This window comes from Acanthochromis polyacanthus, chromosome 14, assembly GCF_021347895.1.
Source record: "Acanthochromis polyacanthus isolate Apoly-LR-REF ecotype Palm Island chromosome 14, KAUST_Apoly_ChrSc, whole genome shotgun sequence".
In the NCBI taxonomy this organism is placed as follows: Eukaryota; Metazoa; Chordata; class Actinopteri; family Pomacentridae; genus Acanthochromis; species Acanthochromis polyacanthus.
The window spans coordinates 15,414,961-15,441,734 of NC_067126.1; the positions used below are offsets into that span (position 1 = coordinate 15,414,961).

Sequence of the window (26,774 nt, forward strand, 5' to 3'; positions counted from 1 at the left end):
TCCATAGCTGTATGACACACATGTTCCTCTGTTATTGTGAAAACTCTTAATAAAACCTACTGTGGTGAAAACATAATAGTTGGACAAAATAATCATTCAAAATGCAAGGATATGTGCAACATCACATACATGTCAATTTGTGACCTGCCTAACACATATAACACTATAAAATAGTCTGGAGCCTCATCACTAAAAAGTTTACAGTGTGCTTGTCACTATGAGAATAACAATAGCTGAAGCAAATATGTCCAACCTTTGACTTTTAACTGAGGCTCACACAGGAGAAGCCTTATGAGTTACTCAACTGAGAAATTCTCCTACCATGTTGGTCAGGTGTGCAGCGGGGTACACAGAGTAGGTAAACAAAGATCACATGCTGATAACAAATGGAACATAAAATAAACATCGAGACTAACCTGCCAGATCATTAATAATCCACAGAAATAGAGTTCAAAAGCAGAGAACAAATTAAACTAATCCACAACAAATGCAACATCCTGAGTACAAGATTTATTCAGGGTCATCCACTTGATGAGAATGAATAAAGTTAGCCTGAGGGATTCCAGTGAATTCCTGCTGAACCTACAGGGATACAGGTGCACCTTTTACTGTGTATAATTGTGTATAACGATGAGCTCACACAATATTAAATATCCTGTGAATGTGCCATTGCTGGTAGGGAAATTGCTTTACATATTAAAGCCTGTTAGAGGTTTGTCAAGGACGAGCCCACTTGCTATTTCCAGGAAGACATCAGTTGCCACCCACCAGTCAGCTGTCTGAATGACAGAAACGCAAATATCTGTATTTTTTGCCACACATTACACGAGTAATGCTAATGTGTATCTGACATGTGCTTTAGGTGGTGCGTGCAGCTGAGGAAGCGGCGTCCACCCTCGCCGGGTCCATCCACCCTGAGCAATGCATCAAGGTGTTGTGCCCTATTGTGCAGACGGCCGACTACCCCATCAACCTGGCTGCCATCAAGATGCAAACCAAAGTCATTGAACGCATCGCTAAGGACTCATTACTGCAGTTGCTGCCCGACATAATCCCTGGACTTCTGCAGGTCTGAGTCTAAAACAAGACCTAAGCTTTTAGTTAAGACTGTTTTCAAAAAAGTTAGCCAAAAACTATGTTATTAAAATAGTTTTTTAAATTTTTGCAAAATTATTTAATTAAAACACGCTTTTAAGAAACTGCCTTAACATGCCTTATTTAAATTAACTGAGAAAAGTTACAAGTAGTAGTAAAGAACCAAAATGCATGATTGTTTTTTGTGAGAGACATATGCTTCTGTCATTCCATCATAGAAAACTAAGAGTTGTTGGAGTCATTGGGAACTCAGTGATATACATGGTCTTTACAAGTTTCTGTAAACTTTTGCACACAACTGTTCTTTGCTAGATAGCAGATTTAAATGCCTTTGCTCGTTTATAACCCCTAAATTAAAGAAAAGCAGGGCTTTTTTGAGACAGACAGGGCAGCAACATCCTCATCAGCTCCAACAAGGCATATTTGGACAATGTTCATATTTGGACACTGGGAATTATTTGCCTTATTTGTCCCTGGAAATGTTTGCGTACACTCTGCACTCTTTGCAACTCCTCCCAGGTCCGTGCCGACCACGCATGTGTGTCTATGTATGTGTACGTGCGTGTGTGCGTGAAAACTGATGCTGCCTTGTCTGTCTGCAGGGCTATGACAACACAGAGAGCAGCGTTCGCAAGGCCAGCGTGTTCTGTCTGGTAGCTATCTACTCTGTGATTGGCGAGGAGCTTAAACCCCACCTGGCACAGCTCACGGGCAGCAAGGTATTGACCGCTGACAACAAGTCTTAACACACACACACACACACACACACACACACACACACACACACACACACACACACACACACACACACACACACACACAGCTTCTTCAACAGACGCACAGCCTTATCATCTTCCCATGTTGTTGTTTCTCAGCTTGTTCCAACCAGTTGTCCAATTATAAAGCGCAGGCTCGTATTTGCCCTACTTTTACTGCATGTGTCCTTGAGTTATGTAAGGGTTGAGGTCTGAGGGTCAGCTTCACCTTACTGGAGGGACCCTCCCCTCACTACCCCTTGTCCCACCTGCAATCTATATACATATGGTAGCATCTGTAGCATCTTCAGGATGCACTGTTGCGTTCTCAAGTTATACTGTGAGATGTAGTCTTTGTGCAAGCAATAAGTTAGACTGGATATAACAAATATTTTAAATATTCTTTTCTTATGAAATTTTCTAAAATTGCCCATAAAAAGTCTCCAACTAAATACACTGGACTATAAAAACTGGCAACTGTTACTAGGCCATACATAAAGGCAATGCAAAATATCCAAACATCAAATATCAGTCCAATTATTTTTAATTTGAATGATGTTATCAATGTAAATGTCAGAAGTCCTGTTTCCATAACACATTTTATGACATTTTAAAGTATTACATTACAAATACTTGATGGAAACGGCAAAATATGAGAACAACTTTAGCAGTTTCACTAAAAAGTGACTCATTTGAAGTAGTTTTTTTTTTTTTACTTTGTTGCACAGAATTATAATTCTGATATAACTGTAAATTTAATTCTAGTGAATGGTGCAGACCCATTTCCTGAAAATGCTGTGACATAGCGAACAATGACAGACTCATGATTGAGCAGCTGTTCTTTCGTTCTCTCTTTCTCCTGACAACAACCACGGCCAATACCAGCTGACATGCAAGAGTAATTACAACCTTCTCCAATGATAACAATGCCTGAAGGTGGCCAACATTTTGTTTTCCTTCTTCTTTTAGATTCTTTTGATGATTTACAAACGGCTGGTTTTGTTTTCAGTTTGCAGAGTCTTCTATTAACTACAGCCGTACATATCATAGCCAGTACTGCCAACTTGTGATGACCACTTTGTTTAGTCATTCCAAAGCACTTAATGGAAGCATGCCTCATTTTGTGGGTTTTTTTTTTTTTTTTTAAATCTTTTCATATTTTCTTTCCACTGAAATGTAAAAGTCTGGCATTTTACTTTGATCACTTGTGTGTATTTGGAAAAATAAGACAGAAGTCAGAAAATGAAGTCATTCTTGTAGCAGAAATGAATAAATGTGATAAGTGGTCACAAGTATATTGTGTCACTTTAAGTGTCACATGCCAGTTTTCTCTGTTACCACTAGTGAACAATACAGGATAAAGTTTATTGTTTGCTTCTTATCGCCTGGTTTGATACAACACACTTAATAAGTGTTGCTTTTTCTAAACAAGGTTATTTTACCTTAAATCTACAGCTGGAACGGACTTAACATCAATTTTTTTCTCCTCAGCTTACATGCTTTCATTTGCCGAGGCAAAGATTAACATTTCATGACTTCATTTGTTTGCAGATGAAGTTACTGAACCTGTACATCAAGCGTGCCCAAACGACCAACAGCAATAGCAGCAGTTCCTCTGATGTCTCCTCTCACAGTTAGTATCGGGAGGATTCATGTGGAAACCCTGTGGATGGACGCCAATCAAGGATTTCCAGGACAAAGCTGCGCTTCTTTCAGACCTCTCCCTCTCTGAGCTTCCTCTCCCCATTATATTTCAAGTTCTGCCGTGCTTTTCTCCTGTTTTAAAGGGATTCTGTTAAATGAATTTGTGTTTAGTTCATTCCTCCAGCCCGACTCTGTTCTAGAAACTTTTGAATGTAACTGCTGTATTGGTCTTAGACCGGCGAGGAGGGAATCAACACGTTTGGAGTTTTTTGGAAATGGCACTTTCTCTTCCTCCATGATTCCCACCTTCTCCAGTTCAGCTTTTGTCATTGGAAGCCTGTTTGTCCCTCAGCGCCCAGATTTGTTAGAAGTTCACACATGATATTATGAAATGTTCACATCAAAGTGGAGGAATGTTGTCACACAAAAATTTTTGTCAAATCAGTTAGGGATGAGATGTCATTTGGCTGGTCCAGTGATGGTAGCAAGCCCATAAGTTTTGCGATGAATTCTGTTTTAGGGCGCATAAAAAACAAATAATTCAAGAAAGAAATGTGACAGAAATATGAAAGTACTGTATAAACATTTTTAGTTAATACTTAGGTTTAAGATGTGGCTCATGGGAAGCCTGTCCATCGATTGTAAGAGTTTTTTATTCTTATTTGTTCTTATAAGTGGCTTAATATATTAAATCCCCCTTTCACAAGGTCCTTGGTTTACTCAACTTTTCAGCCACATAATTGACAATCCTTCAAATTGTGTGCAGATCTTTAGTTTGAGGTGCAAAACATGAGCTTGCTGTTTAACTGCACAATGAAAGATGGCTACATTAGGCTTCAAATCACAATCAGCAGACCAAGTCAAGTCGAAGCTGAGCCCATGAAAAGTTGTTGCCTGTATTTATACACTAACGTTTCTGCATTAAGTTCGGAAACTTTTCGAACAATTGTCATTTGTTGCCAATCTGTGTCATCTTCCCTGTAAATCTGCCAGGCCTCTGTTCAGTCTGAGCACGTTCAGGTACTCCCTGTGTCTGAAGAGGAAGTCCTTTGTAAATACCACAGATGTGGAGTTGGGAGAGAGACCAGCGCCTGAGAACAGTCGAAAAGACTTTACCAAGCCTTATTCACTTTACACACGCTTGTGTTTGTTGACTGGACTGCGGAGAGTGAATGGGATGTACAGCACTGTATCTGTTTGCTCTCAAAAAAAATGTGAATCTACAGGAAAACAGACTATGGCGGCGTTCTTGACCTGCAATGATGCAAATCCAGTATTAGCTGTTTCCTCTGATCTCCTTCAGTTTCCCTTCATGTACACGGCTTCTGCAATAACCGCAAAACAACCGATAAAGGTATTTTGTACATACACTTTTCAACTACTGCTTCACAAGGTTTTACATAATGTCACATAACGAAAATCGAACAGGTTGACTATCTAAATTTTTTGCACGTTAGCAAAATAGCTTGCATGTAACCTGCAGCACATGTCAACTTTGTGCTGTTTTGAAGGGCCCAGGTTTTAGGCTGATAAGTGCACTTGTAACATCATGGAGTTACTCATCTCTAATTTCATGTTTCTGGAGAGGAACAAGTCACATTTGATCATATGTAACAGGTACAACATGGAGCTAACACTGTTCACCAAACCTTTGTTTGGTTTATTTAAGTACTTAGGTGGAGAATTTTTAAAAAGTCTTACCTCTGGGCACGACTTTAGATTGAGGTATCATAAAGCTTTAAAATGTTGCATTCCTGCTGAGACGCTACATGGGTCCCTGACTAGGGACAGTTTCCCATAATTACTGGATATGATTTGGTTTATCAGGGTACAGTTAATCTCCCGTAAATTCTCTTCTCATCTGCTGACTTCTAGCAAATTAATAATAATAATTATTCCTGATTTTGCTTGAAAGAAGCCTGACTGTAATGTGGGACTTTGAGTTACTGGGTGTTCTCATTTAGGTAGTTCACTGAGAATGGGCCAATTATGGTTATTTAAGTAAATGAATGTACAGAATTGACATGCTTACGTTGTAACTTGCTGTTGGAGTATTGGTACTAAAAACAATTTCAACAATATGCCGCCCTGCACACTCTGTAAAATGCCTCCTGACTTTTCTTTCACCCAGTTCCCCTCAACAACTTCTGACCCATTAATCAGCTTAGCTTACTCCAGTTAAAGCAAATCTGTGAGGAAAAATTTACCAAACAAACTATCAGTCACTATGAGGAGGCTGTGCTCACCCTGGTCCTACAAACAGACAACATGGTATTCTTTGCAAACTGTTCACTATGCATGTTCAATAGTACACTTTTTCTTTTGTGTCAGTCAGCCATGTAATATTCATACCTGTATTTATATATTTTATTTTCTCTCGTGTTAAATTGTACAGAAGGGTTTTTGTTAACATCCACCTGTGATAGATTTGCAACAATGTAAAGAAACTGTTTGCTCTAGAAATAAACAAACTGAGAACCGATCTCACAGTTTTCTGACTGTTCTCCCAGGATTTCATGTTCGCTTGACAACTCAGTCTTTAAAACGTCGATCAGAGCTTGTATATCTCCTTCTTCTCCTCATAGGTTGAACCTTTTACTTCCACAGGAGGACTGGTAGTAGTTTTGCTCAGTTGTCCATCCATTTACAAGCTCATTCATCCGAGTGCTGAGGTGTTCTTAGCTGCTGTGTATAAACATTAACCTGAACAGACTTTGAGGTGACCTGTCTCTAATCTCTGTACCTTTTTGAGGAGCTGTGAAGAGACTGGACAGCAGCTGCAGGGGTTTGTACTCAGCCCGTTTGTTCACATGTTAAAGTAAGCATGCAATCGGTGACCGATGTGTAACCAAAGGAATTGCTTTAGCATTCACAGCAGTCTTTTTGTTGTTCTTTCTTTAAGTGTGAGATTAGCTCCTTACAAACTGAAAGTTTCCGCTCTATGGCTGTTCTCAGACATGTAGTTCCACACAGCTATGCATGGTCATTTTAGTCTTGTTCATCTCAAAACTACATTCCCTTCTCTTTCTTTCCTAACACCCGAAGCCACTCCTCTGTTTTCACAAATTTTCCTCCAAACATTACCTCAAGTAAGTCCAGCTTTAGTGCCTTGCTGTTGCCAGTGTCAACAACTGATCAAGTGAAGCTGCTATTAATGCATCAACCAAGCTCGATGTCGGTAGTGGGAGGTGTGCCTGGACACTCCGCCTCTCAAAGGTCATCCAAGGTATGCTAATGACCCTCATGACATCACCAGGACGATATAAGAGGCGGGCAGAGAGGTTTGGCCGCAAATCTCTGAGCTGAAGTCTGAGGAAGCCACCAGGCGCAAACTAGCTCCATCTGTCTCCACGTCTACTCTGTGGTCCCGGGATACAAGAAGACACCGCACTGGAAAATATGCTGTTCTGCCATTCCCAGCCTGAGTCCTACCACCAGCACTCTGCTAGTTACATTAGGTAAAGCACAGCCACGTAGACAAGCCTCAGAAACGTGGATTTCATGCGCTTGTGTCTGAAAAGGAAATGAGTTAATTCTGCAACATGTTCAGTCAAAGTACAAAACAGTGATCTTTATTTGCACAAGAATATAGGAAGATACTCAAAATGGTTCATATGACTTCATTTCTTCATTTTGTAGATTTTCAGTAATTCCGGTTCTTTGTACTTTTATGTCAATTATTAGGCTATTCACATCAAACGTAAAGGTGAAATTCACATTTTAAATGCATTTGACGTGTTAAAGGAGTGCTTTTCTCAACACTGAAAGTGACAGACCACCTCAACAACTTTTTTTTTCCTTTATCAAAACAATACTCTTGAACTAAGCATGTTACATGAGGACTTTGTATTTTGTAACATCAACCTTTGGCATGTTTGTTCCTGTGATGAAGTGGTTAGATAACAGACAAAACGGAACAATGGCCTTTATCATCCCCATGCTCATTTGTTTCTCTTTTGGTCTCTTTCAGAGAGGCCTTGGCGCCTTTCTTGAAGAACGAAGAAGCCAGGCTTATGGCTGAAAGTGGTGCCAAAAGGAGCCCATTCCAGCACATTCTGTGTGCAGCCACTTCACCAGCTGTGAAACAGCAGGAGGAGACTCTCACTTACCTCAACCAAGGTGGCTATCTGTCCTGCTAGTTTAATGTCGATGATCGCTGGACTGGAGCTCATTTTGCCACATACAATCCCTGCAGCAGCAGCAATGTTAAAGTCAAACCTGCTGATGTAGGATTTCTAATTCATTTTAAGTCAGGGTTATACTAAACACAAATTGTTTTAAACTATTATCTCTGCAGTCTTGAGCTCAGCAAATAATATGCACAGCTGTTGCTCAATGCCAGAAGGCAGACAACATAGACTTGTGTCCAAAGCCATTAAGATAAAAAAAAAAAAGCTTTATTCTACAATAGTATAACACATTATGACACAGATTAAGTCATTTGCAGAGATTCCCTTTATTGATTCTTTCACAGGAATCTTAGTTCTGACAGCATCAGAACCTCAAGTCTAATAACTGAATCTATAAAACTGTGGAAGCAAAGAAATGCCAAAATATGAAGAGGTCTTTGAAGGAGCCATGGTATAAGTAGTTGTTAAATTAACCCAAGACTGCAACTAATGAGCATTTTCATTATTTATGTTTTGTTTGTTAAATCAGATAACTCAGTTAATCAGTCGCTCAATGAAATAGAATGTGATTCAAAGCTTCTCAGAGACTGTGGTAATGTTTTAATTTTTTTTTTTTACATTTATGCATGACCAACAGCCCAAATTTTGGGATTTGCATGACCAAATGCCAATTTGTCACACTGGGGTTCCATCTCCAAAATCAGCCACAGCTGAATGGCTAATGTACTTAATATTTATATTTAGAATATTACATTATTTTTTCTTAGAAAACAAACCTAAGAATTAGATTGATGTGATCTGAATTCACATATTTGAAGTTTTCTTCAAAACTTGCCTGTCCAAAACCATTTTTTCAGTTAAAAAATTAATCAAAAGGTCATTTTCAAGATTTCCAGTCGCTCACTCAAATTTGTCTGTCTTGGATCATGTGATTGATAGAAAATATTCTGGTACGACAGAGAGCTGATTGATTCCATTCAGGATAAACTGATGCAATGCTGTCTGAATTATCTAATCCAATACAGTGAAAAGTAACCAGATTTTATTTAATCTGACTTCATTTTTTGAATTGCAGTTTACTCAATTCATATGGGTTTTCATCAATTCAAAATAAGTTGTTTGTTTTAATATTGAAAGCTTGAATATTTTATTAAATTGTGTGGACCCTTAACAAAACTGACCTTGAGTTTTGTAAATCAAGACATTTACAGTGAGACTATAAATTCCTTGTGATATATTTTGGCTTGAAGTATTCAATAGTGATTTTGTTACGCAATTAGTATCCAAATTCTTATACAATAGAGAATTTTGTATTATTTTTGGCTTATTTTGACTTCCATATTTACTGTCTTTAGTAAGTAATAGAGTGGACTGGAACAAGCAGATATTTTGTAGGTGTAGTTACATTCATCATCCTCTGTGCCTTTTGAATATTAAAATTTTAGTAAGATTTGATATATATTGTATTACTAAAATATAGGCTTGCCATTAATTGAATGATTCATCCAAGCAACATGAGCTTCTGTCTGAGTACTAGTTTGTCTGACTTTCATCTTATAATCTGATTCACCCTCTTCTCTTTCATTCATCTTTTTGCCTTTGTACTTCATCTTCTGCTTCACATCAGTTTCTGGAACCTTCCGATTGTTTCTATCGCTTTTGTTGAACAATGACATTTTTTTTGGTCTGTGCTTCATTTACCTCTGTCTCTACAAGTTTGCCCTGCTTATCTGCTCTACTTAATTTGTTTGGAGTAAAACCACAATGAAAGTGAGCTTGCTGTAACATGCAACTTCTAGCCATCAATTACATCATAACGTAAAGATGGCATGTATTGATTATTAGAAGTTAATTGCCATCATGGTCTGTAGCTTACTTTTATGCTAAAGACGCACTGATAGTTAGCCATGTAGTGTCCCTCAATGGCTATTTAAATGTGATATTAAACCTAATGCATTATATATGATCAGGATGGAGATATGGAACAGTTTTGTAGTGGCTGGCCTTGATATCTGGCTTAAGAGGCTTCTAATTTGATTCAATTTCTACCTCCACTGCCCCTCTTTTCTGATTGACTGATTTCACATTTTTCAATTTTAATCAGGTTTTTTTTTAATGTTTTAAAATGTAGGTCAGTCCTACGAAATCCGTATGCTAAACAGAAAACTAGTGGAGTATACAGATATAAGCAGCAAATATGTAAAGGTAGGTATAAGGTATTACGCATGTCTGTTTTTGACTTTCATGTGACTTCTTCCTTCTCTCTTTTCAAGTCTCACTTTCCGGGTTTGTCGCAGGTCCCTCAACCCTCTCTTCCACTTCAGGGGTAGGGTGTGGACTTTGGAGAGCTTGGTACTATCACCCAAACTTATCTTTTCTCCTCCCTTATTTTCACATAGGCTCCTTACAAACATGCATTTCATCTTACTTTCATGTTTTCAGAATACACACACTCTCTGGACTCATTTTTCTGCTTTTATCTGTATTACTGGGTTTTTTCATAAAGATGTCGGCATCTTTATACCTTTATTATTCCTAGGAACAGTGTTCTCTCAACTGAAATCAGAAAAATAAATTGGTGAATATTTGATGCCAATACTTTCTGAGTAAAACCCATTAGCAGCCCAACATTTCCATGATGCCACTTTTGTTTTCATCACACAGGTTTTTCTGATACAAAAGTGACTTTATTCATTTAAAGAGTCATTTGTCAGCATGGCCACTTAAGAGTGAGGAGAGGTCATTTTATTTGATTTCTGTGTGAGTGCATCCTCTTGACACATCTCTGTTGTCAGGCTGCTGTTGCTAAAGACTGTAATGTTAGCTGTAGCATCCTAGAAACACAAGAATAGGACAGGTGGCATCTAAGCAAACACATGACGTGTTGGATCCAGAGCTGTTTGAGTTGTGTTGCTCAGCCGTGCATGAGCCTCCCTCCATAAATATTCTAACGGTACATGGTTTTAAATCTTGTTAATATCATTTCTTGATTAAATTCATGCTCTGGCGACATTTTTAAAACAAAAGCTGTTTTTGATTCTTTAGGCAGTTGAGTGAAATTGGACATGGATTTTCTCTGTTCCCACATGCCATAAAAACTGTCTGAAGTTTGTGGACTTTGGGAGAAATGGGTCTTATGAGTTCTGAAAAATCAACACATGGTATTGACAGTACTTTCTGGCTCTCATACTAAAGAGAGTCGATATATCAGACTGTTGGGTGTGGCTGGGTGGAGCCAGGAATGTCCCTTGTTAGACCTGTAACCACATACAGTGAGTACATCAGTCCATCACTTTAGCAAGGTGAGACTTCAGACAACTGGTGGTCAGCAAAATCTGAACTTTCAAGAGCTGTTAAGTTGCTCTTTTGGATTTTTCTTCAACCTGGCTTGATCATGAGGTATCACAAAGACCTCATGTTGACTATGTCACGTTCCCACATCATTCATTCCCACGTTATTCATAAAACATGATCCCAGGTCATTCATTAGTATAGTATAGTATTCATTAGTATTTAAAAGAACTGTAGTTGACCACAGAGAATCTTATTCAACTGAAATCATACTTTCTCTTCAACCTGTCAAATAGTCCCCCCCAAAAATAGTATGTTATCTCTAGATGAACTAAATGTTCAACAGTGACTGAGTACACTCTACTTCCTAGCCTTATTAGCCTAAATGAAGCAAATCAAAAATCTGATATGATTTGAAAACTGTTGTTTACAAAGTCTGTGCTGTAAATGTTAGGCCTCACATTCTCCCATTGGTTGGGCAAATTCAAAGCTGTATTTGTCACATGTAGTCTGATCATCCTGCTGCCAAAAATGATAGAATATTCCTGGAAATCTGTAGATATAGCACTTCCATTCTTATGAAAGTAACACTGGTGATTGTTTGACCAATGAAAATTAGTTGGTTGGAAGTATATTGACCAACCGATTGAAAACTTGACCTGGATGCCATAGCTCTGCTATTTAGAAAAGTGCAATAGTTGAAAACTTTGCACAGGTGGGATGTTGCAGTTGCACACACTGGTGCATCCTGCAGTCACATGTAAGGGTTAAGAGTTATTAAGTTATTTAGAGTTAATAGTAGTTGTCCAACAAGCTAATGTGTCCTTTTAAGACAAACTTTAAACCATGTGAGTATGGGAGCTGTTATACAAGAGGAAAGTCACTGTCGTTATTTGATCTCACAGGTATTACATGTAGCATCACTGAACGTAGCTCCTATTCCAGGATGTATGTATTTTAAGTATGACTACTGTATAGTGGGCATGAATGGAGCTGAAATTCCCTGTGAATTTCCAACTCCTTACTCTTGCAAAAAAAGACCTGTTACAGTTTGTCTGAATAAAAAAATGAGGGGATCCTCTTTGCACTTTGCCCAACAGTCTGACTGTTCAGCTTTGTGCAAGGTGTCCCACTCAAGCTGTAGCTGAACTCTGGCCAGAAGCCTGATCCTGCCTTCTGATCCTGTTCACAGAGCATTGTGAGAGTGGTGTTTCATGACCGTCGACTGCAGTATATGGAGCACCAGCAGCTGGAGAGTTGGCGGTGGAACAGACCTGGAGACCGAATTCTGGATCTTGGTGAGCTAGTTGTAGCAAATCACCCAATATGCATACATCAAACTTTGCCCACATTAAAATTTATTCCGTTTGATGTAGCGCCAATTCAGAACATGAGTCCTCTCAGGGCGCGTCATGTAGTAAGGTGAAGACCAGCTCTTTGGTGGCGGTGAACAGTTAAGCCCCCTTTAAACAGAAGGAAAACCTCAGACAGAACCAGGATTAGGGAGGTTGGCAACCTGCCTTGACCAGTTGGGTTAACTTTAAATGAGAGAGAGAAAAGAATAGCAGAGAGAAAACATACAGATATCACGTCAAAGAACAATAAGCACTGAGGAGCTTACTGAAGCCAGTAACCTCTGACAGAAACATATAGCTCTGGAGATGATAACGATTAAAGGTTGCTGACTCCAACAGATGCACTGTGCCCCATAGACTGTGCAGAATCACTAACTTATGTCTGCTCTGATTATGTGTATGTTTTTTGGTGCCAAGTCCTGGGAAAGTGGTAATCACTAAATTGTGAGGGTTGATGCTCTGGGACCTCTGGGAACCTTGAATATCTGTAGCAAATTTCATGAAAAGTCATCCAGTAGTTGTTGGGATCCTTCGGTCTGAACAAAACCAAGAGACAGATGTTGTCACTCACAGACAATGCTGCTTGTCTGTCTGTGGTTTGATCAAATTTGATCAGTGATCTGCCAGCCACAGCAAACTAATATAACAATACAATACATAAAATAAGTAACAATGTTTTTTATGTCCTTTAGCTGACTGACTGGCTTATTACTTTCAGATATCCCACTATCAGTGGGCATACTGGAGCCTCGTTCACACCCTCTGCACCTCAACACCATCGAGTTCCTCTGGGATCCTGTCAAGAATGCTTCTGTTTTCATCCAGGTACAGAGAGATTCTGGTCAAATGTCTCGGGAAAAGTTATTGTTTTTGTTTGATTTAATTTTTTAGTTTTCTCTTGTCTCTTGAGGTCAACTGCATCAGCACCGAGTTCACCCCCAGGAAGCATGGTGGAGAGAAAGGGGTGCCATTTCGTATCCAGGTGGACACTTTCACCACAAACGAGCACGGGGAATACATGGAGCATGTTCATTCATGCAGCTGCCAGGTCAAAGTCTTTAAGGTATAACACCTCAACATGTTTTCAGCTTGCTTGCTTTTTCCTACAGAAACCCACCTAACTTCCCTACATCTTGCTTTTAAGCCTAAAGGAGCTGATCGCAAACTGAAGACAGACAGAGAAAAGATTGATAAGAAGGCCCCTCAAGACAGAGAAAAGTATCAGTCATCCCATGAGACCACCCTGCTGAAAGAGGTGAGGCATGCCGTCCTCTTCCTTGAGTCACAGTGCTACAGAGCAGAAGGCTGTACTATGAAGCAAGATTAATGGGAAGCCATGTATGTTGAGCGTACACCCGGAGTTTTTTAGTGTCATGAAGGGGGCTCTCTTTTGACCTGTTGGATCTCCACAATAACTTTTGCTGCACACTTACCCTGCTCTGGAGGAGGTTCTGTTTAGAATTTTAGATTTGAATTAGCTGTAAGACATTTCTCATGGGAGAGAATGTGTTTTTTCTGCAAACCTTGTAGTTGTACAAAGTACAGAGATGTAGATTAGGTATGAGAGAACAAAGACATATCATCACAGTAGGCAGTCTGTATGTGTCATTTGCCACAGGAAATTATTCAGTTGGTGATGCAGACAATGCATTAATATATTTTTGTTCTTGGTCCTGATTTTAAGTCTGTTTTACAATGATAGTACTGCAGCTAACAGAACATTATAAAATTGATTAGTCTAATGTTGCTGATCACAGAGAATATTGTAATTATGGGACAGTGTTACAATAAAATGCACCTAATTGTCTCAAACTTTAAGTTTCAGAGCTCTAATGTGCAGCTGTCACATTAGAATTAGGCGGCTGCATTGAGAGTGAAATGATGGCTAAAATTATTATTTGTTTCATTATTTATTTTTTTCAAATGGGAACGTTCGTATTAATGTACATTTCCACGTACATACGAGAGATTGTAGCCATATGGCTAATTTCCATCTCAAGTCCCACTGGCAGATCAAAGATAAAGAAATTACAAATTATATATCATATTAACTTACATTCTTAAAAATTGTCTGCCAGCAGCCCTATTTGGACTTACTTTGAGAAACAGAGTTACTCTTTGTCATAATTATTTAATGTCTGTTGGTTTGCTTTCAGTTTGTCAGTACTGCTGTAACTTTATTGACCCCACTGGTAATCTCTTGTGTTCCCTGGATGTTTATCTTATCTAAACAGAGGTAAAGCCATGCAGTCAGCTGGTCACAATACTTGTGCTCCTTTACGCTTTGCTTCATTTCACACATCACTAGTATTGCATCACAACATGTTAATCTGTGACTTATTTGTGAGTCTTTCTTTTTGTTCTTGTCTTGCTGCTGAGTTTGTCAATGATTGGTTCCCTCTGCATCGCTTTACTGTCTTTAAACATCAAGGGATTCAGCAGGTTCTGGTGTGTTATTCATGTGGATAAAAAAAAAATCCAGAGCAAAGCTGATCCAAGGAACCATTACTTTGTAAATGAAGTAATGTTAAATAAAACTGGTAACACCACAATAGCTTTGCAAAGTGCTGCATTTAAATTTGTATCTTCTTTTCATGAGCTAAAACAGACCAGATGTCTCTGTAGAACTGACGGGAACTGTGAACTACAATCAACAGTTTCACATTATATACAGACACTGCATTTTAACTAATGCAGCTTTAATGTTACATGTTTAACATTTCAGTGTGGATTTCTTTAGTGTAAATCCATTGTCACTTCTTCTTTCTGTCTGTCAAGTGTTCACCATGGCCTGAAGCTCTAACTCTTACCAGCCACAGCAGCAGCAGCAGCACTCCATCACCGGTTTACCACAGCTCACCAGCATCCTGTAGTTTCACAGATGAGTGAGTCACCATTCACACCACGTCACCATTTAGATTTGCACAAACCCTCGTCATTTTGGTTAGAGCTCTGCAAGAGAGCTGTAGTTTAATGTCAAGGTGGGCTAGAAGTGGCTTTGGCTTCCCATTAATAATAACTGAAACATAGGTAGCTTTATTGATAATTACCTACACTAGTCTCCAAATTCAGTTTGTAAGGCTGAGGCTGATCACTGTACCAGAAGTGTAGTACTAACAGTGGTAATACTGCCCTCTGGGGGTGCTTACTATGAACATACAGTACAGTGAAAAAGCATTTGCCTGATTTATTTTGCATGTTTCTCACACTTAAATGTTCCAGATCATTAAACTAATATTTATATTGAATATTGTGTAGCGACAACCCTCAGAACACAACATGTAGTTTTTAAATGATTTATTGAAAACGTATGTCACGTTTGTGAAACAGTAAATGCCCCTGTTAAACCTAATACCAGGTTGGTAACTTGGCAGAAACAATTTCAATTAAATGTTAGTAATAAAATACTCACCAATCTACTCTATTTTCCTCATGTACACATTTCTCTAGCAACTGTTCTCCAAACCAGCAAGGAGAGCTGTACATGCCTGGCTGCTCTGATGTAAGTAACAGAGAATGTGCAGAATGTTAATGTTGCTCTCTTATTCCTTTTACACCATTTTTTTAGAGATGGTGGATGCTGTGCTGCTATACTCATTTCAAGGGCTCTTCTTCTTTTTAACATGTAGCACCTTCTGCCGTCATCCTCGCTGCAGGACACACAACAGTGGCTTCAGCGTCACAGGTTCTCACCTTTCTCAAAGCTCTTCTCCAGCTTCTCAGGTAACTTGGGTAAAAATCACAACAGAACACTCACTGGAGTGGATGGAAAAGTAGATGCACAGAATATTTAATGGCTGAATCTGAAAAAGAAATGATTTCTGTTGATGTGTCCATTCATCCAAGCATCATATCAGATGGCAGGAACACAAACTGTAGAGCAGAACAGCAAGCAGAACCTGATTTTCTGCTGTTGCTGCAGGTGCTGATCTCTTGAGGATGAGCAGGGAGGATTTGATCCAGATCTGCGGCCCAGCGGACGGCATTCGCCTCTTTAACACCATGAAGGGAAGGTGAGGGGCCACTTTCGCTGTCTGTAGTGGCTACGGCTGTTTGATGATAGTTTTGCTTGTAAAGAATGCATCCAGAGATAGAAAAGTTCACGACTTTAATTACGCAAAGCATGTCGATGTGCAACCTTCAATAAAGGCCTGCAGACACAACTTTGGGCTGCAAAAATTACTGAGTACAGATTGCAGTGTTATTCATCTATAGATTAACGAATTAATTAATATAGAAGGAAATAGAATAACATAAAGTGTCTTAGTGAGGTGTTGGGCCACCATATGCCAGCGGAACAGTAGATTCTCCAAGTTTCTGGAATTCTGCTGGCAGGATGAACACCATTCTTCCAGAAGATGTTCCCTTGTTTGGTGTTTTGATGATAGTGGTGGAGAAAGCTGTCTGACATGTTGACTCAAAATCTCCCATAAGTGTTCTAGTGACCATGAACACGACAGCATATGATTCACATTGTTGTCATACTTGTCTGTGGATGGGAGCATTATCCTTCCATAAGAGTAGAGGAGACCACTTCCACCAGGACAGGAATGTTTCATTATTGGACAAAGGCGATCAGTCAAACCTACTCTCTACTGACTAGCAGTGACCCACCAGATCCTCTCAAAATAGAGGACATGGGTTTAGGTTTTAACTTTAATTTGTCATCTGTCTGTATGTTCTGCATATATAGATTTGAAAATAACATGGTTGACTCCATGTATTCTGAAGATAAAATAATAATAAAGATATTGTAAAAACACAACGTTCCTGATCGCTGCATTTAAATCCTGAAATTCTGTGTTTAGGTAGAAAGTGGGGCTAAAAAAGAAAGGTCCTGAATTATGTTAGGCAGTAATGTGGTTCAGCTAGTGATATTACAGTCTCTGCTGTATATGTTCCAGGTGTATACAGCCCCGTCTTACCATCTATGTATGTCAGCAGCAGGCCAGGAACCAACCTCCCATCAAGCAAGTGGCTGTAGACAGTAAGTGTTTATACTGACATTCTGACCATCTGCACATGTGACTCTATAACTACACTTCATTCTAATCTATCTTTACAGTCCAAAAGAAAAAACAGTGTCTTTTTAAAACTGCCACATGTGGTTAGTTTTGACACTGTCAGAAAACCTAACTTCTTAATGCTTTTTGAAATTTTTCTTGACTTCAATTACAATGGTACAATTTGAACTTGCTGTTAAACACTCATCATGTCAAACAATGATAAAAAATAAGACCACTGATCAAACGACAGTTAAAGTTAATAGTCAAGCAGTTTGAAAGACTCATTCATGCATTCAGGCATCAGTCAGTCTTATTCACACCCCTTCAAATAAAGTCATAGCCCTTTTTATACACCTGTATTTATTCAGGATAGGTTTGCTTAGAGGTAAGCCTTTACTTTTCTGTCCTCCCTGCAGTCTACCATGCTCTGTACCTGGAGGAGCTGACACTGCTGGACCTGTCTGAGAAGATTGCTGTGCTATACAGCATCACTCCACAACAAATTACACACATCTACAGACAAAAGCCCACTGGGATCCACATCTTAGTCTCTGATGAGGTATCAACCCAACACTAACTCCTCATTCCTTTGAACTATTTATGAATGAGATCTATTTAAGGGGTCAGGCCTGTAAGTGCTGCAAAACTGGAGTTAGATCCAGGTAACTTCTGATTTCCCTTTATCCTTACTAAAATGAGACAATAGCCATACAGTCATCCTAACAAAGCAGTCTCTCTTTAGCCTTTATGTCTCTTTAGCTTCATGTTTACTTCACAGTCAATATTCTTGACTGAATTACTCCGATATTACAGCTGTCCATTGTGTAGTCTGGAGTAGTTTTACAGTGTTTTAGCAGAGTTGTAGGTCAGCTGGTATGCTTGAGCTACAGTGAGTGGTGTGCAGTGGGCAGAGAAAGAGATAGGGACTTTCTAGATCTCGACATAGAAGAAGCAATAGAAAAGAGTCACATCTAAGCCATTTTAGTTAAGGAGATGATTTTCATGGGAAAAAACATTCTAAATGTAGAACTCTGATGTGCAGAAATGTAGTTTTAGGGGTTTAATCTATGATCAGACAGTGACCTAAAGCAATATTTTGAATTCAAGGCTTGTGGTGTTGTATTTTTACATTGTTACCTCCGCCAGGAGGTTATGTAATCATCGGAGTTTGTTTGTCTGTCTGTCTGTCTGTCTGTTTGTCTGTTAACAGCATAACTCAAAAAGTCATGGAAGGATTTTCACCAAATTTTTACAGGATGTCCAGAAGAGCAAAAGTAACAATCGATTAGATTTTGGAGGTGATCCGGATCACCGTCTGGATCCAGGATTTTTTTGAAGGACTCTGTACAATTGAGAGATGGCCGCCAAAATTTGGTGAAAATCCGTCCATAACTTTTTGAGTTATGCTGTTAACAGACAAACAGACAGACAGACAGATGGCCTGGCGGAGGTCTGCGCTCTCCGAGTGCTTTTCTAGTTGTATTATTATTCTTACTTAAACCTGCAGTGTTTGTCCTTCTTCTGGCAGTGACAGTAATTTCTCAAACACTGTAAATATTTCTGGGGTTTATTGTCTCCTATGTGCTGTAAATGTCACAGATGTTCATTATATAAAAGTCCTGCACTGCAGCTTCAAGTGAGGTATATGAGGTCTTCTTCCAACACTGAAAGGCATAGACACTTGGATTTTTTTCAAGTATGATGCTCCATAACTATGTCTGGGACATTGTCTGGGATCTGAATACTTGTAATATTAGGAGATGGTGAAGAGAGGTTTCACCGTTGCTCAGATCACATTTATGAAGCATAGCTTATATTTTGTCCCCTGCTGGTTTATTATTCTCATCCTCAACAAAAGCTAACTACAACACATGCACTATCACAGGATGGATCTGGAGATTTCTCTGTTGCTATGGAATACTTCAGAAGTCAGCTGTGTTGATGCTGGTCAATGTATCTGTTTCAGATGGTGCAGAACTTCAGAGAGGAGGCAAGCTTCATCATCAGCACTATAAGGGGTAATTATTTCATCTGCCTGTTAGATATTAAATATCTGTTCATCCTGTGTAGTTTCATTACGGTGTTTTTAAATGATGTCTGCACTGTTGTCCGTAAAACAGATGAAAACACTGATGGCTACCACATTGTGTTGAAATGACCAGCGGGAGCTGAGGAGCTTCAAAATTTCATCCATGAAATTGTACAAGTTGTAAATATGTGTTTCTACACTACAATGTGTGACATTCATTTAGACTAGAAGTACTTTAAAATATTATTTAGCTTTTGTTTCCATCGTGATTTTGTGGTCTGTTTAGTTTTCTTTAATTCTCCTGTTTCATTTGTACTTTTGTTTAGTTACTGATTTACATTAGATATAGCTTGTAATTCTCTGTGAACAGTGCTGTATTACTCCTTCATATGTGTACTCATTCTTGTTGTAATATATAAATGTTAGTGAATGACTTTCATGTCAATAAAGTAAAAAATAAATGTCATACATCATCATAGAGACAAAATGAAAGGACAAATGAACAAAACTGTACGATGTTGTTTCAATAGGAGTGATGTCCCAGTGTCCCTGCTAGTTGTTTTCGTGGCCCACTTATGAAATGTTGACATTTTCCATGTGACGAGGAGCAATGTTGCTGTTTTAGAGCTTCATATTTTCTAGATGAGGCTATATGCGATATATTAACTGTTTCTCATGTTTAAGCACAGACATCTTCTGATTGTCAAAGCAGCCAGTTTAAACGGGGACATCAGGCTGAAGTTCACATCTATCACTTTAACTTTGCTGTATATTTTCCTCAAAATAAAATTGGTACTTTTCTCTTTTGCTGGTTTTAAGTGGGCTGAAAAGGAACAAGAGGATGTCAGATTGTACCATCAAGATTTAGGAATATTTGATTGACTATGAAGAACAACCTCTGACACTAAGCCCTGGGCACGACACTAACAGCTTCTTCTGTCAGTATTTCACTAGATACTTACATGCTTGGTCAAATTAACTGCTTCAAATTAACCCCCCTGCTTTTCTCTTCAGGGGTCGCCACAGTGAAGCATCTGCTTCCATCTAACTCTAATCTCTGCATCCTCTTTTCTCACACCAACTATCTTCATGTCCCCTTTCACTACATCCATAAACCTCTTCTTTGGTCTTCCTCTAGGCCTCCTACCTGGCATTTCAAAACTCGGCACCCTTCTACTGATATATTCTCTATCCCTCCTCTGTACATGTCCAAACCATCTCAGTCTGGCCTCCCTGGCTTTATGTCCAAAACATCTAACATGTGCTGTCCCTCTGATGTACTCATTCCTGATCCTATTCATCCTGGTCACTCCCAAAGAGAACCTCAACATTTGAATCTCTGCTACCTCCAGCTCTGCCTCCTGTCTTTTCTTCAGTGTCATTGTCTCTACAACATACAACATCACTGGTCTCACCACTGTTTTATACACCTTTCCTTCATTCTTGCTGATAATCTTTTATCACACTTCACACCTGACACTCTTCTCCATCCATTCCAGCCTGCTTGAACATGTTTCTTCACCTCTTTTCCACTCTCTCCAATGTACTGTACTGTTGACCCTAAGTACTTAAAATCCTCCATATTCTTTATCTCTACTCCCTGTAACCTCTCCCTTCCACTTGGGTCCCTCTCATTCACACACGTCTTCTGTCTTGCTGCAGCTAACCTTCATTTCTCTTCTTTACAGGGCATACCTCCACTTCTCTAGATTTTCCTCCACCTGCTCCTTGCTTCTCGCTTCTCACTACAGATCACAATGTCATCTCCAAACATTATAGTCCATGGAGACTCCTGTCTAACCTCATCTGTCATCCTGTCCATCACCATAGCGAACAAGAAGGGGCTCAGAGCTGATCCCTGATGCAGTCTCATCAGTCAACTCAAGGTGCAAACTGTCTCTTTTGCTCTCTCTGTGGTGATTATAGATGGGTAATCAGAGTTTCAGTTTGTGAACTTGGCCTACCAGAGGCACCACTGAGCACAAGTTGTAAAATGATAAGTTGCTATGTTTTAGGAATGTCACTGGCTCTGGCTGTACCAAATACTGACAGGTTTCAGCATGCACTGAATACACTGATTGCAAATAACAAGAAAGGGTGCAGGTATTTCTGGCACCCAGGTAGTCTCTCATCAGGCCTCCCCTTGTCTACTACAGCAGTGGCTGCAGTTGCTGTAGTGATAACGGTTGTCAACAAATATAAAAAACTAGAATCCAGCATGGTGTGATACAACCACCAGTGTAGACACACAGATCCTGCTGCTGTGTGATGCTGCAGCTAGTTAATGAAATCAAAGAAAAGAAGCCAAACATTTGTTAACTATTAGAACAAAAGTAGATTTCAAGAGTTAGACTTGGTATGTGAAACTGTAGGAGATGGAGCTGAGCTCCAGCAGGATGTAATCAGAGTCAGGGAGGTGGAGCTCACCCCAGTGTGCTCCAGCCCAGTGTTAGCGGTGTTCAGTGACACATTTGTTTTTTATAGTTCTAACCTGCAGCTGTAGTGTGTGCGCAGTAACAGTTTAGCTGAATGAGCGTTGTGTTGAAGCTGCTGTATTCCTGAGCTGTGCTTACAACCAGCAACTGCATGCTGTTGGAGAGCAACCTTTTAAAATGAATGATGAGCAATAAATTAAAAAGTCCCATCATCTCTGCAGAGTGTTTCACTAAACTGGCCGTGTATAACCAGACAAGACCAACTGTTCATACAGGGGTGTAAAGCACATTGCAAGGTAACAAAATCTTTAAAGGTCCCATTTTGCTCTCCTTTAAAGCAAAGATGGTTCAATTTACCATAACCCCTGAGGGCTAGGCCGTCACAGCCAGGTTTGTAGGTTAGTGTGGAATGATGAGCCTCAAGTCTTTTAACCTGGCTAGATCGCCATGGTAACTTAATGGTTACATTCCCAGTTTTAGATTTAAATCGGCTGTAAGAAGCACATCTATTTGATCAATTCCTTTCCTGACGATACATAAAATCTGCAAGCCTCTTGGGCTGCATTTTACTAATGTCATTGAATGAAGTCATGCAGCTTAAATATCACATACTGTATGTGTTGCGCTGCCATGGGAACCTACATGCATTTAATTGGTGGTGTAGAAATCACATAAATATGTTTTTGTGTGGTTCTGATATCAGCAGTTTATGTGGATATTAGTCCAGATACACTGCTGGAACACCAGCTGATGGAAGATAGAGATACAGTGGTATGAAAAAGTTTGGGCACCCCTGATAATTTTCAAGGTTTTCCTTTATAAATCACTGGTTTTTCGGATCAGCAATTTCAGTTAAATATATCGTATAGCAGACGAACACAGTGATATTTGAGAAGGGAAATGAAGTTTATAGGATTGACAGAAAGTGTGCAATAATTATTTAAACAAAAGTAGGCAGGTGCATAAATTTGGGCACCTTTGTTGTTTTATTGAGTTGAATAACTTTAGCACAAATTACTGGAACACAAAATTTGTTTGGTAAGCTCACTGACCCTTTACCTACATACACAGGTGAAGCCAATCGTTAGAAAGGGTATTTAAGGTGGCCAATTGCAAGTTGTTCTACTCTTTGCATCTTCTCTGAAGAGTGGCAACATGGGAGCCTCAAAACAACTGTCAAATGACCTGAAAGCAAAGATTGTTCAACATCATGGTTTAGGGGAAGGATACAAAAAGCTAGCTCAGAGATTTCAGCTATCAGTTTCCACTGTGAGGAGCATAGTGAGGAAATGGAAGACCACAGGTACAGTTCTAGTCAAGGCCCGGAGTGGCAGGCCAAGAAAAGTTCAGATAAGCAGAGGCGAAGGATGGTGAGAACAGTCAAACTCAACCCACGGACTAGCTCTAAAGACCTACAACATGATCTTGCTGCAGATGGTGTCACAGTGCATCGTTCAACTATTCAGTGCACTTTGCACAAGGGGATGCTGTATGGGAGAGTGATGCGGGAGAAGCCTTTTCTGCGCACATGCCACAATCAGAGTTGCTTGAGGTATGCTAAAGCACATTTGGAGAAGCCAGCTTCATTTTGGAATAAGGTGCTGTGGACTGATGAAACTAAAATTGAGTTATTTAGACATAAGGGGCGGTATGCATGGCGGATGAAGAACACAGCATTCCAAGACAAACACTTACTACCCACAGTAAAATTTGGTAGTGGTTCCATCATGTGGGGCTGTGTGGCCAGTGTAGGTACTGGCAATCTTGGTAAAGTTGAAGGTCGCACGGATTCCAGTCAGTATCAGCAGATTCTTGCAAACAATGTTCAAGAATCAGTGACAAAAGTTGAAGTTGCGCCGGGGCTGGATACTTTAGCAAGACAACAACCTTAAACACTGCTCAAATTCTACTAAGGCATTCATGCAGAGGATCAAGTACAACATTCTGGAATGGCTATCTCAGTCCCCAGACCTGAATATTATTGAAAATCTGTGGTGATTTAAAGCGGGCTGTCCATGCTCAGAAACCATCAAACCTGACTGAACTGGAGATGTTTTGTAAAGAAGAATGGTCAAAAATACCTTCAACCAGAATCCAGACCCTCATTGGAAACTATAGGAAGCGTTTAGAGGCTGTTATTTCTGCAAAAGGAGGATCTACTAAATACTGATGTCATTTTTCTGTTGGGATGCCTAAATTTATGGACCTGCCTATTTTTGCTTAAATAATTATTGCACACTTTCTGTAAATCCTATAAACTTCATAACACTTCTCAAATATCACTGTATTCTTCTGCTATATGATATATTTAACTGGAATTGCTGATCTGAACAAGCAGTGATTTATAAAGGAAAATCTTGAAAATTGTCAGGGGTGCTCAAACTTTTGCATGCCACTGTAGAGAGTATTCTATTGGTATTTATCATAAAGAATCCTCGATCAGTTGCATAGATTTGGCCATAAACTAAATGGTCTCCATGCATCCATCATTGTATGTGGAAACCATTTAGTCATTCTGATGCCACACAAAAAAATGATTTCAAATGGGTGAGACATAATCACTTTTTGGCATGTGGAAAACTGCACTATACAAGTTCTAATGGTTCTTTATAGTTATTTTACCAGATAAAAGTGGCTAACCTTGCCAGCAAGTTGATTTCTCGCGATATTTGTGAGTTCACAAATCTCTCAAGAAAGCATCTTGCACCGCTCCCGCTTTCACTGTTCGGACAGAGCCAAGTTGGCACGGGCCAATCACGCAGCAGTATTCGTGTGTGGGGCGGGATATCCGGGTGTGAAGATGACACCAAGCGCCAGTAGATCAAAACAAACATGGCAACGGAGGACAACGATCGTGTAGATGCTGCTATTAAGTCAGTTTTAGCCGAATCTCCTATCGCTTCTTTGTAGGAAGAACAACGAGAGGCGCTTTGCGCATTTCTGGATGGTAAAGATGTTTGTGCTTTTTTATCTACGGGTTTTGGTAAGAGTTTAATCTACCAATTGGCTCCGCTCCTTGTGAAGATCCCGCGATTGGCTAAAAACAAACCTGTCAGAGGCGGGACATACTGTTGCATTGTCCAATCCGTGCCTCTTTCCTCCGAACGGATTTACATGGAGCGGTCCCAGATTGATATAGTGGAGTACTATCAAGTACTACACAATTATTAATCTGGCTATTGCCAGGTTAAAAAGTGGCCTCACATTTTTAAAATAGGACCCCATGAATGAAGTCAAGTTTTGTTTTTTTGTTCTTTTTATGCCTAAAAGAACTTTCAGACTGAAGGTAGGAGGTGTAATCACTTTTGGGCATGTTAAGCCGCATTTCGTAATAACGGTGCATTTTGTAATAAACGTCCAAAATGTTATAACTTTGTCGTTTCATTTCGTAATAAAGCCGCATTTTGTAATAAACTGCCGCATTTTGTAATAAACTGACCCAACGCATTTTGTAAAAATTTTTGCCGCGTTATGTAATAAGTTATTACATTTTGAGAAAATTATTACAAAATGCACTTGCAATCTTTTGATTTTCTGGAAAAAGTAATAAAATGCACCTTTTCTCTTAGAACACTGTCTATGCCTCACCTTTCTGTCTGTCCTGTGTTTGTTTTATGTTTCACTTGGGTGTGCACAGCCCTCAATGGCATAATGTAGGAAACAGCTTGAAATAAACATGATTGGTTAATTTGCCATGAGGGCCGGTGATGGTCACAGTCACAAAGAAGAGAAAAAATTGCACATGAAGCTTAGGCAATGGCACCATGAGTGGTTGGTGTCATTTTTTGAGCGGACTTGCAGACAAAAAAATAAATAAATAAAATAAAATAAAATAAATAATGCAAAAATGCACAATCATTTATTTTACATGTAATCCATCTTCATGTTATTTACAGTGTGGTATTCAAGGACAAACAAGACAGACATCCCAAGCACATAAACGTTGTAAACAACACTAGTATTGCTACATAAAGGTCCTGTATGACTATACTATAAACTGCAGATCCTTCTTAGTCACTACCCTAATCATTTCCCTTCCAAAAAACATGATAGATTCCCAGAGTTACACTTTGCTATCACCATGTACACACAGTTTTCTGTCTGTTAGCTGTAGATAGAAGCAATATGAACACACCCAACTTCTCCAGCTCCAACTGGATGGTGACGCTTTAAGAATCAGTGTGCACTCCTGCTGTATCAGTGGTGAAACACTGGGTGCAGACATGCTCACATAAACCAGCTTAGAGATCATAGGAAAAAATAGGTGATGTTTACGTCAGGAATGAGTCTTTCACAACGTGTGTCTTCTGTGAATTCAGCAGCACTGAGAGCTTTGCTTAGGTTTCATTTCCTCAGACTGCCCGCCCACCTCTCTCTCCTCCTTCTTCCTGCTCTTCTCTCCTCTCTGTGAATGCAAAACGGTCTTTGGTTCCTTTTTCTCCTGAACTCTATCACATCAGTCCTTCTTTAGATCATCAGCATTAAACTGAGACGACGTCAGACTAAGACGAGAGTCCTGAATGAGCTGTCTGGTAAGTGTTTATTGTCTGTGTGTGTATTTTGGTGATCGGAGTGAGAGAGTTAATCTGAAACTGAAAACCACAAATCCTCAGTTTTATGATGCAGCTGAATGAGTTTGAGTAGTTTTTACATGTGACTTGGAAAATTTCACATTTGTTTGATCTTTATGTGTTGTAGAATTTAACTTATTGTTTCCTGAGGTATACAGTTCTAGTTACATTTGGGTGGTTTGTCAGTAACAATGGACCTCCATTGCTGCCAACACGGAAATAGGTGTGGGCTGCACAGTGGGCTAGTGGTTAGCACTTTCGCCTTGCAGCAAGAAGATCCCCGGTTCAAATCCCAGGGTGGGCCTGGGATCTTTCTGCATGGAGTTTGCATGTTCTCCCTGTGCATGCGTGGGTTTTCTCCGGGTACTCCGGCTTCCTCCCACAGTCCAAAAATATGCTGAGGTTAATTAATTCCTCTAAATTGCCTGTAGGTGTGAATGTGAGTGTGATTGTTTGTCTGTAT

At 39.5% G+C, this 26,774-nt stretch overlaps 2 protein-coding genes across 2 annotated transcripts in view; both read left to right on the forward strand.

Annotated features, from left to right (window-relative positions):
• Positions 1–5,976, forward strand: part of clasp1a (cytoplasmic linker associated protein 1a) — a 111,711-nt gene extending 105,735 nt beyond the window's left edge. The window contains exons 39-41 of the mRNA XM_051958996.1: positions 863–1,069; positions 1,698–1,814; positions 3,402–5,976. Of these exons, the coding sequence (XP_051814956.1) occupies positions 863–1,069; positions 1,698–1,814; positions 3,402–3,488 (411 nt within the window). The 3' untranslated portion in view covers positions 3,489–5,976. The remainder of the gene's footprint in view (positions 1–862; positions 1,070–1,697; positions 1,815–3,401) is intronic.
• An 805-nt stretch (positions 5,977–6,781) lies between these two features.
• Positions 6,782–20,111, forward strand: tfcp2l1 (transcription factor CP2-like 1). Its single transcript, XM_022202435.2, has 15 exons — positions 6,782–6,952; positions 7,465–7,613; positions 9,756–9,829; positions 12,108–12,213; positions 12,989–13,095; positions 13,181–13,333; positions 13,415–13,525; positions 15,049–15,155; positions 15,721–15,772; positions 15,900–15,993; positions 16,193–16,283; positions 17,175–17,257; positions 17,693–17,835; positions 19,243–19,294; positions 19,397–20,111. Exons 1-15 carry the CDS (start codon positions 6,894–6,896, stop codon positions 19,432–19,434), a joined length of 1,419 nt encoding a protein of 472 aa, XP_022058127.1. The 5' UTR covers positions 6,782–6,893; the 3' UTR covers positions 19,435–20,111.
• Positions 20,112–26,774: the final 6,663 nt, after the last annotated feature.

Bases quoted from the DNA above. Each gene is read 5' to 3' on its own strand.
- tfcp2l1 (XM_022202435.2), top strand. From the start codon at position 6,894: ATGCTGTTCTGCCATTCCCAGCCTGAGTCCTACCACCAGCACTCTGCT. The intron at 13,096-13,180 runs GTACAGAGAGAT...TTGTCTCTTGAG, and splicing joins ATGCTTCTGTTTTCATCCAG to GTCAACTGCATCAGCACCGA. The intron at 17,258-17,692 runs GTAAGTGTTTAT...TCCTCCCTGCAG, and splicing joins CAAGCAAGTGGCTGTAGACA to TCTACCATGCTCTGTACCTG.